Source organism: Arvicola amphibius, chromosome 1, assembly GCF_903992535.2.
Source record: "Arvicola amphibius chromosome 1, mArvAmp1.2, whole genome shotgun sequence".
NCBI lineage: Eukaryota > Metazoa > Chordata > Mammalia > Rodentia > Cricetidae > Arvicola > Arvicola amphibius.
In genome coordinates this window covers 198880539-198889513 of record NC_052047.1, presented here as the reverse complement: position 1 = coordinate 198889513, position 8975 = coordinate 198880539, and the positions used below count along the sequence as shown (strand labels likewise).

The following is an 8975-nucleotide window of genomic DNA, read 5'->3' as shown; positions in this document are numbered from 1 at the left end:
AGGGGACAGGGGGACTCACGGGGAGAAAGTCCCACAAATATGTCATCAGCTTATAACCTACAAGTCACAAGGAAGACGTGGGGCAACCAGCATACAGTTGGCTGTGCTTTGGAACAGCAGCAGCACAGCCCTGAATACCATGCACATAGAGAGCCCTGCCCAGGAGCATCCAGGCCTGGCACCTATGAAACACGAGTGGGCACACAGCTCCCACGGGATACAGCCAAGCTTGCGTGCATAGCAAAAGGGACAGGCCGCGAAGCGTATGCGCCCCCTGCTCACCCTGCCCCAGTCCTACGCCCAGATAGGCATCGTGGGATGGCATCTCGCAAATATTTATATTCCTCAGCGCCACGGCAGCCCGCGCCCACATTAGACGCTCTAATCCTGCCACTTTAAATAGATGAATTAATAAAGCAAACGAGCGGCTAATAAGCTGACTGTCCTGCCTTTTTGAGGCGGGGGGAAGGACTCGAAAGTGCGCCAAATTTGTTTGCAGTGGATCAAGGCGAGCCGCCTCTGCTTCACTTTCTTTATCTTAATTCCGACTTGAAAAGATATAATTATCTAGTTTGAACAGAGCGGCTATCAAATCCTTCTTTGGGCCGGGAAGGGGGGTGTTGGAGTGGATTGCGGCTCTCTGAGCCGCTCGGTGCAGCCGGAGATAGCGCGTAATGAAGATGTGGAGGCCCGAGATACAAAGGGCATTAACCTCATTAGCATGAAACCTTTTCTTCCTACCATTGTGGGACCCTTTCAGCCGCCTAATCCCCCCTATTTTCAAAGCTTGGTTTGTAATAAAGCTTTTAGGTTTTTTTCCCCCTCAAAGCTAATAGTATTCTCTGATGATTTTACTGCTATCACACTGTATAGGACATTTAGGAAAAAATTCTTCACCACACCCCCTCTCTTGTGCTTAAATTTAAGTATATGGTTACTGCAGAAAGCCTTTTATCAAGATGGGACATTTCTTTTATGAAAGTGTCAGCCTCGATTTTAACGAAACTGTACTCTATACTCAAGTCGTTCTAGATTTGGGAAGGTGAGAAGAATGAAAACATAACCTGCCCTCATCCAAGCGAAAAGGATGTATATAGTTCAGGAGCGTCAACTGCCAAGCCCTGAGTTGAACTCTCACAGTGCCCATAGGTCCCGCTGTGGAAGCAGCCTAAGCCCCAGCTAGTCTATGGAATTCCAGGGTTGCACCTGTATCTTCCTGAAACTATCTCTCTGCCTGCGGTCCCCACAACACAAACCTCAGAGAAAGTGTCTCTGTAAGCTGAAAGTATGAGCAACCTACCCAGAGACCAAGACCAAGGGGAGACGGGTGACAGAGATACCCAGGGCGGGAGAGAGAGGCAGAGAATGAAATCTACTTTAGAGGAGGGGAGGAAAAAACAGAAAGAAAAGATTCCATGGTGCCCTCTAGTCCCCACTCGTGCATAGAATGTCTAATCTTAACTTTTCAAGGCAGGATGTTAACAAAGCTTGTATTTTTGCCCTGCATTGTAACTTGGCCTTATCACAGTGTAAAGGGTGGGGGAGATTGTCCTAAATTATGTCCAGGCAGCCCCCCTGGATCCGTGGATTAAGAGATTAAAGGAGACCACTGGGCAAGGCCTCCTCTTTTCCCTTCATATTCCTGGTATGATAATTGCTTAAACTGATTTGCACTTTCACAAAAGCTCACAGGACGCTTTGTAGCTCGAACAGAACAGACGAGGTTTCTCTATCAATGGAAATAAAACTGATTAATGCAGCGTATCAGGATAGGAAGCAAATGAAGCATGCAAAAACAACCTCAGACCCCCAGAAGGGGGAGGGGGAGGGAAAGGGAGTGAAGTTTTCTTTGAGAATGGTTACAACTTTTTCTTTTCTGTGTTAAAATTAAGAGTGGAAGATTTCTCAGAACGTTTGCCTTATAAGGCGTCTGGGTCCTTTGGGCTCATCCCCATCAGTTTCAGCAAATTAGAGCCGAGAGAGAGAGAGAGAGAGAGAGAGAGAGAGAGAGAGAGAGAGAGAGAGAGAGAGAGAGAGAGAGAGAGAGAGAGAGAGGGAGGGAGGGAAAAGAAGGAGAGAAAGAAGAGAAAGGGAAGTTGACAAGGTGTCCTTAAGGGGTTTGAAGTCGGAAACAAAGTTAGAAGCCTCAGAATTCGGGTTATAAGAGCTTTCCTGGAGAATATTGTTCAACTCATACTACATTCTAAACTTTAAAAAGAAAAGAAAGAAAACAGAGGTAAGGAGGAGTAAGAATTTTCTTTTAGGTTTTTTTTTTGTTTTTTTTTTTTTTTTTTTTTGCCTAAGTTGAAGCTAAACTCCTTCAACGAAGCTGCTTGGACAACGTCTCCCCTTTCCCACCTCTAAAAGAGTTTGGTCGTCTTAACCATCACCCTGGTCCATTCACACCTCTTTAAAATATGTGCTCCCCCAAACGCATCAGCGTGGCTCGTTTGTGGGTGGGGAGTCAGGATCCCTAGAGCCTAGTTAAAGAAGGACCACATTGGACATAGAGAGTCACTTTTGTAAGGATCCACTTCAATTTCCCAAGACAACTACTCTGAGGGCATATTGATAAATCTTTATTGACAAAATATTGACATTGACATACTTCTTGGAAGTATATAGTGTGTTAGAATTCTAACAAATTAACACAAAACACAAAAATATTTACATTCTGGTATAGAAGACACTAAGGAAGCATTTGTCACCCTCTTTAGTAAGTCTATGGTCTTGGAAGAGAAGCTCAGTGCTTGAAAACCCCTATGTTGTTGGCCACACTACCACCACCCTGTTAACTACAGTCTTTCCTTCCACATTTGCAATAAACAGTCTTAAAGTTCTGAATGGCCATTACACTGGGTGGCTGGATAGATGCAGTCAATTTCTCCAACCACTGAAAGGAAAGGTTGTTTTGGTGGCTTTATGTCTCAGAATGTTAGGAAAGGAAATATCCAAGAAATAGAATTAACTTAGGTTTTTGTTGTTGTTGTTGTTGTTGTTGTTGTTGCTGCTGCTGCTGCTGCTGTTTGACCCCCAGCATAAGTCCTGATTCTTCTCAGGGGCACCCTCCCCCGCCCTCCATCCCAATCCTGCTCCCTCATTTTTCTGTAAGAGGACCACTATCTCCGAGCCTACTTCATTTAGCTTTCACAATCACTTTGACAACAGAAGGTATCAAAAAAGTGTTTTTACAGACTGCACATTTCTCAGAAAAAATAAAAATACACAGAACCTGTCTTTAACAAAAAATAAAATTACAATTCATTTTTTTAGACACCATTCGCCCAACAACTGCTACATGCAATTCAAGTTTTTGAAACAGGTGTAGGATGGGGCTAGACATGGATTTTGTGTTATTTCTAATTAAATATGGGGAAACACTGTGAAGTGCAAAATTAAAAGTCCTGTGCCTTTTTAAAAAATCACTATCATTTCTAAATGGACTTTGATATGCGGAATACCTGCCAATCATCTTGTTTCCCTGGTTTGGCATTTGACTGACAGCTTCTCTTGTCAGAATGTGCCTTTGCCTCACAAGGAGGACGGGATCATTCTCTCCTCTCTCTCTCTCTCTCTCTCTCTCTCTCTCTCTCTCTCTCTCTCTCTCTCTCTCTCTCTCTCTCTCTCTCTCATTCTTTTCCCCCTTTCTCTCTCTCCATCCCAGTCCCTGTCTCTCTCACTCACTCAGCTGCCTCTTTAGACGAGGGTTGCACGTTGATGAAGGGGCCTCAGTCCTCTGCCATCTCGTTCGTGCCTGCGCCTGCGTGCGTGCGTGCGCAGTGGCAGCGCTCGGTCCAGTGCCCTTGCTGTCCAAAGTCTGCTGCAAGCCACTGCTCAGATTCCCCTTTCTCCCTTTCTTGGTGAATGTGTGTGCAGTTTGGTTTGGTTTTGTAGGGTTTTTTTTTCCTTCTTCCCCTCCTCTCCCTGTCTCTTTTGCTCCATGCTGTCCATTGGTGTGGGATTAGGTTTGTACTTTTAATCGTCTGAGGTCACATCTATTTCCTCCGGACTCGCCTGCTTGGTGGCAATTCTCCACCGATTAATGTGGTGTGTCCCTTTTTTCTTCTGTTGAGAATCTGAGCCTTCTTCCTCTAGCTTCTGCCTTTTGAATTTCGTCCTCCGGTTCTGAAACCATACTTTTACCTGTGGGGAAAGGCAAGCGGGCATCGTTAGATGCTTCACGGTGCCTTCCTACCAAACGCCAGAGGCCTGCCCCTTACCCAGGCCTGACCACAGCTCCCCAGACACATACCCTGAGGGCTGCCCACTCATCGGTCTCCTCTCTGAGAGCAGGGACTGCAGGTGAGAAGCCTAGTCCCCTTTCCTCCCAAAACCTACCAAGGAACATTTCCCCAAGGGCCACAGTACCCTCACTGGAGTCATTTCTCCCACGCACACCCCACTTAGAGCAAAAGCCTTTTGCAAAGCATGCAAAACTTCGTTAAAAAATAATTAAATAAGAAAAAATAAAGTATGTTTCTTGCTTGCCCAGCCAGTGATTGCAGAAAAGACCTCAGTCTTTTTAGCTGGGCCTAATGTGCTTTCTATTTTCTGTCAGTCTGAAGTTGCCTAAATATAGCGCCTCTTCTGCCAGGCCAAGGCCTGCATAGAAGATAGGGGTTTGCCTGTACTGTGCCCTTGCTGGGGGATACTGGCAGGTGAGCAGGACTAGAGACTGCCCAGAGGAAACCCAGTGGACAGCAACTTTCCAGGCCTCACTCGGGCCTTCTGAAGGGAAAGCTTCGGGGAGTTTGTGACTTAGGAAGGAAGTAAAAGGAGGGAGAAGGAGAGCCCTCTTCCCTCGGCTTCTGTCCAGTCCCCAAACAGGGTAGGGTCAGCTTCAACTTCAGTCATATCTCTTCCCTCTGGACCCTCCCTGGACCTTGCAGCTAAGAGACTCTGAGGTTGAAGTCAGCTGCCATCAACTGCCCCGTGGGGAAGTTGGGTGATGTTCTATTCAGCAGCAAGGCCCAATTTTGCCCAGCAGTGTGGTTACAGAGGAAAAAGACAGTAGTGACTGAAGCCCGGGCCCTGATCGGGGTGGCTCAGTCAGAGCCCCTAAGCTCCTGAGATACCACTCCATTCCCACCTTTAAGACTTCCACAAGGTCCTACTTGTTCCCCCCAATGCCCCTGTCCCCCAAAGTGCCCCCGTGAAAAAGCAGAGCCTGAGCAAGGCTGAGTTTAATTTGCTTTGAGTTTGCTAATTAAGGGGGAGGACAGTTCAGTCCCCCAACCCCCACCCCTGCGTTTGCCCAAAGCGTGCGTCGGTGTGCTGGGGCTTGACACGCACACAAAGACTCCAGGCAGTGTGGGCAGCGAGGCGGACAAAGACCACCGCTGCCTAGGCTGTCCAGGAGAAATCAGCTGGGCCTTGCCTTGTGCCTGCCCTGCACAAACGCGCAAGGTCTTCTTGTTATTTCTTTCCTCCCATGAAGGGGAAACTTTAAAAAAAACAAACAAAAAACAAAAAACAACAAAAAACAAAAAACAAAAACCTCGATTTGAGCTTCTCAGAAAAAGCAGTACAACTTACTTTGCCCCCAAACGTTACTACTGTTTGCTGAGAACTTTGACCCTGCCTCGCGTCTGGGAGCCCGGTAGCGCCTACTGTAGACCGAAACCCCCTCCCCGCCTTGGGACTAACCCAAGCTAGGCTGCCAACACTTGCTGCTCAGGGAAGACCGTGTCCCCTAAGGCTATCTCTCTGAGAACCGTCTAGTTTTCAAGATCGCCCAGCCCGCCTGGCCTCCGGCTTCTGACTCCCCGACATTCCCTTAAGAAGAATAATCGGGTGGGTGGAGAATCTTTCAGAACCATTCCCTACCTTCGCCAGCCTTGAGCCCTCGTCAACAGAACACCCTGCTGCAATTAGCCTCATCTCAGATCCCAATTGAGCCTCCGTGGTTCTCACCAAAACTCTCAGCAAAACTACAGAGGTGGGTTGGCTTGGATTTCCCGGGGCCTGAGCAGCGGAGCAGAAGAACGAACTCATCCCTGCAGCTCATACTACCCTAACAACGCCAAGCACCTGGAAAGTTACAGATCCTGAGCTCTGGCATGGAAATACACTCCACGAACCCTCTCGGAGCTCAGCAGTGGTGGATATACTGGGCGCTGTCTGCCTGGGTCTGGATGGGGTACCCTAGCTGCTGGGCCACACTCACCTGAGTTTCCGTAAGGCTGAGGCTGTGCGCCAGCTGCTTCCTTTCCGCTCCCACCACGTAATGATTCTTCTCGAAGGCGTGCTCCAACCTTAAAAGCTGGGACGGCGAGAAGGCGGTTCGGATCCGCTTCGGCTTTCGGGCCAGAGCGTTGTGCAAAAGGAAACTCTCGGGACTTGTGTCGTTCCCTGCAGGGTGCACAGCAGAAGTACCATTAGGGGGCCTCCCAGGCCCGAGTCGCGGGCTTCTCCGGAGCCGGGCTGGCCCAGTGTAGTTCCCTGGGCCTCTGACTAGTCCGCAGCGCCAAACCCGCTGGGCTGGTGGCACTCCCTGGGCTTTTGAAAAGGACACCGGCTGAACCGCCCGCCCGACCCGGGTCCCTGGGACTCCAATCTGGGCGGTACCCAACTAGCGATTGTGCCTGAGGTCCTCCGACTCCGGACCTCCGCGGACTCGGCAACTGTCCTGGCACCGCAGGCCTGGATACTTTCATGCCGGGTGTGTCGGGAGCAGAAGTCAGGAGGATAGAGCCCGGGCGAGGAGATTGGTGCCCATTATCCAAAAATAAGAATAAGAATAGATTGCCTAGTTTCTAGCCTATTTAAATTTTTGACTTAGGCGTGGAAAGAACAGCGGACTCTACCCATAGTTTTCTCGCGAATTTATTCAAGAATTTTTGTCTGCTGTCTCGCTGGGAAATTGCAGAGGCCGGTCTAGTCGTTGCAACCGGGCCAGAGGCGAGGATGCCCGGTTTCTAAGTCGACTTCCTCTAGAGTACTCGATTCTGGGGTTCCTGGGCTGCAGAAAGCTAAGAGAGGAGAGTGGAGGAACAGGAGACTCGGGGTGACTGAATTGCAAGTACGGGCCCGCAATGTTCCGGCCCACAAAGATCCGGGCTGCTCCTGATGTGGCAGAGCAACCAAAAACATAGCTGGCCGAGAATGGGGAAGTTGAGCCCTAAACTTTGAAGGCAAGCCTGGGGTATTTCGGCTTTTCTTATTAAAGAAAGTGAATCTATTCACCAAAATCCAAACAATAAAAAAAAAAAAAAACCTGCCGGTTTTCCCAGCGGGAGTGGAGGTAAATTCAGTAGTGAACTGAAAGAGAAAGGTGTATTGCTTTGGTTTGTGTTTTTGTTTGTTTGTTTTTTGTTTGGGGGTTTTTGGATGTATATACATATGTGTATATATATATATATATATAATGTTGAGGTGGCAGCTACCCGATTCTAGACTCTGACAGTAACGCAGCCCCTTGGTATTGATCCTGCCCTGCCTGAGTTGGGTCCTTTATGGTCTCCATCGACAAACTAAATACTCGAACCCTTTTCCTAAAGTTTTACCTTTCCTACCAAACCCTACCCAGAAGCAAACAAAATTAATAAATTGGAAATTAAAAAAAAGAAGACGCCCAAACAAATTTTTCCATTGTCGGGCCTTCTTTCGATTAGTTTTTTTTTCTTTTCTTTTTCTTAATTTCTTTCTTCTTTTTTAAAGAAAAAAAATCAAGCAAACAGAAACCAGCTGGAACCTGCCTTCCCGCCGCGTCCTGCGGGGGTCCCCCAGTTAAACAGGTCGAGGGGAGAGCCAGTGGAGTTGTGGAGGTTTCTACTTGCTCTGTTCCGCCCCTCCTTGGGCCTCCAGAGCTGGAAGAAGGAAACAGTTTGCGCTGAGGTTTCGAACATCCCTTCGCCTACATAAAGGGTTTGAAGACCTAAAAGTCTCTGGTCTGAGCTGGAGGGGCGTGGAGTGGGTGTAGAGCGGAGATCAACAGTCCAGTAAACCTGGCCATGTGGCCCGGTTTGAATCCCTGAGATACGGTAGATCGGTCGGGGACACGGTTCAGGGGACCAGAATTCTGGGGACCTTGTGGGCTCAGGCTTCTTGACAGCGGACTTCGCCCGCAGGCAGCTTGTCCCAGCCAGCCCGACCCCGGCGCATACCACCGGACACCTCTTTCGCGCCCCTTTCCAAGAGGTTAAGTGGTGGACAAGTTAATAACCCAAAGAACCTCGACTTCAGAAATTGGGGACCTATGCCGCGCGGGCCCCTCGCTGCCTTTTTTGAGAACTCAGCACACTGACTAACCTCTTCCCAGGCCTCCAGGAGAGCCCACCCGGAGCAGGCCCGGCCCCGTTAAGGAGGCAACCGGAACGGCGCGCTTCAGCTCCGCGACGTGGCACGTACCTTGGAAGCGATGACCCAGATACCGGTAGCGGTGGATGAGCCAGGGATAGAAGGTGGATGGGTCCCGCTGCTGCGAGGCGAAGAGGGGGTGTGGCGAGTGCGAGGAGGGTATGGGATGGGCGGCCAGGGCGTGCGGCGGCGGCACCGGGTGCACCGGCACGGCGGGGTTGGGCGGGTGTGAGACCGCCTCGGCGAACACCAAGTCCGGGTTGGAGTAGACGCCCCTGCCCGCGGCGGCGGCTGCAGCGGCCGAATGGAAGCCGTTGAGGAACGGATTTATTGGGCTGGAGTTGGCGTAGCTGAGCGCCGCGGGACGGATGGGATCCTCAGAACGCGAGGCAGGCAGGGGACTGTCCTTGGCCACCAGCGACTCGATGGTGAAGCAGCGTTTGGGCGCCGGCTGAAACATGCTGCGCCAAGGAGCGGGCGCCCAGGGCTCCCTGCTCCCGGCGACCGCAGCGCGCTGCCTTCGCCGCCCGCTGCCCGCGGCGAGGACCGACGAGAATTGGGGACTCGTTTGTTTGGGGTGGGGGTGGGGGTGGGGGGGAAGGAAAGGAAAGAAAGGAAGGAAGAAAGAAAGGAAAGGAAAAAGGAAAGGAGGGGGGAGGGGGAGGAGAAGCAAAACC

At 50.1% G+C, this 8975-nt stretch overlaps 1 protein-coding gene across 2 annotated transcripts; it reads right to left on the bottom strand.

Moving 5' to 3' along the window:
- Positions 1–3975: 3975 nt before the first annotated feature.
- Emx2 (empty spiracles homeobox 2) lies at positions 3976–8758 on the bottom strand. Of its 2 annotated transcripts, XM_038316401.1 has the most exons (3): positions 8350–8758; positions 6167–6351; positions 3976–4143 (listed from the first exon to the last, which is right to left on the bottom strand). In XM_038316401.1, exons 1-3 carry the CDS (start codon positions 8756–8758, stop codon positions 3976–3978), a joined length of 762 nt encoding a protein of 253 aa, XP_038172329.1. The 2 variants fall into 2 exon arrangements, with proteins under 2 accessions (XP_038172329.1, XP_038172337.1); XM_038316409.1 differs by lacking the exon at positions 6167–6351 and having other exon boundaries at positions 4040–4143.
- Between the last annotated feature and the right edge of the window lie 217 nt (positions 8759–8975).

What these genes read in the sequence shown, in the direction of transcription:
- Emx2 (XM_038316401.1), bottom strand. Translation starts at nt 8,758, where the DNA reads ATGTTTCAGCCGGCGCCCAAACGCTGCTTCACCATCGAGTCGCTGGTG. An exon ending in TCTGGGTCATCGCTTCCAAG is followed by an intron (nt 6,352 to 8,349) that starts GTACGTGCCACG and finishes TGCACCCTGCAG; the next exon opens with GGAACGACACAAGTCCCGAG. An exon ending in TCAGCCTTACGGAAACTCAG is followed by an intron (nt 4,144 to 6,166) that starts GTGAGTGTGGCC and finishes CTTTCCCCACAG; the next exon opens with GTAAAAGTATGGTTTCAGAA.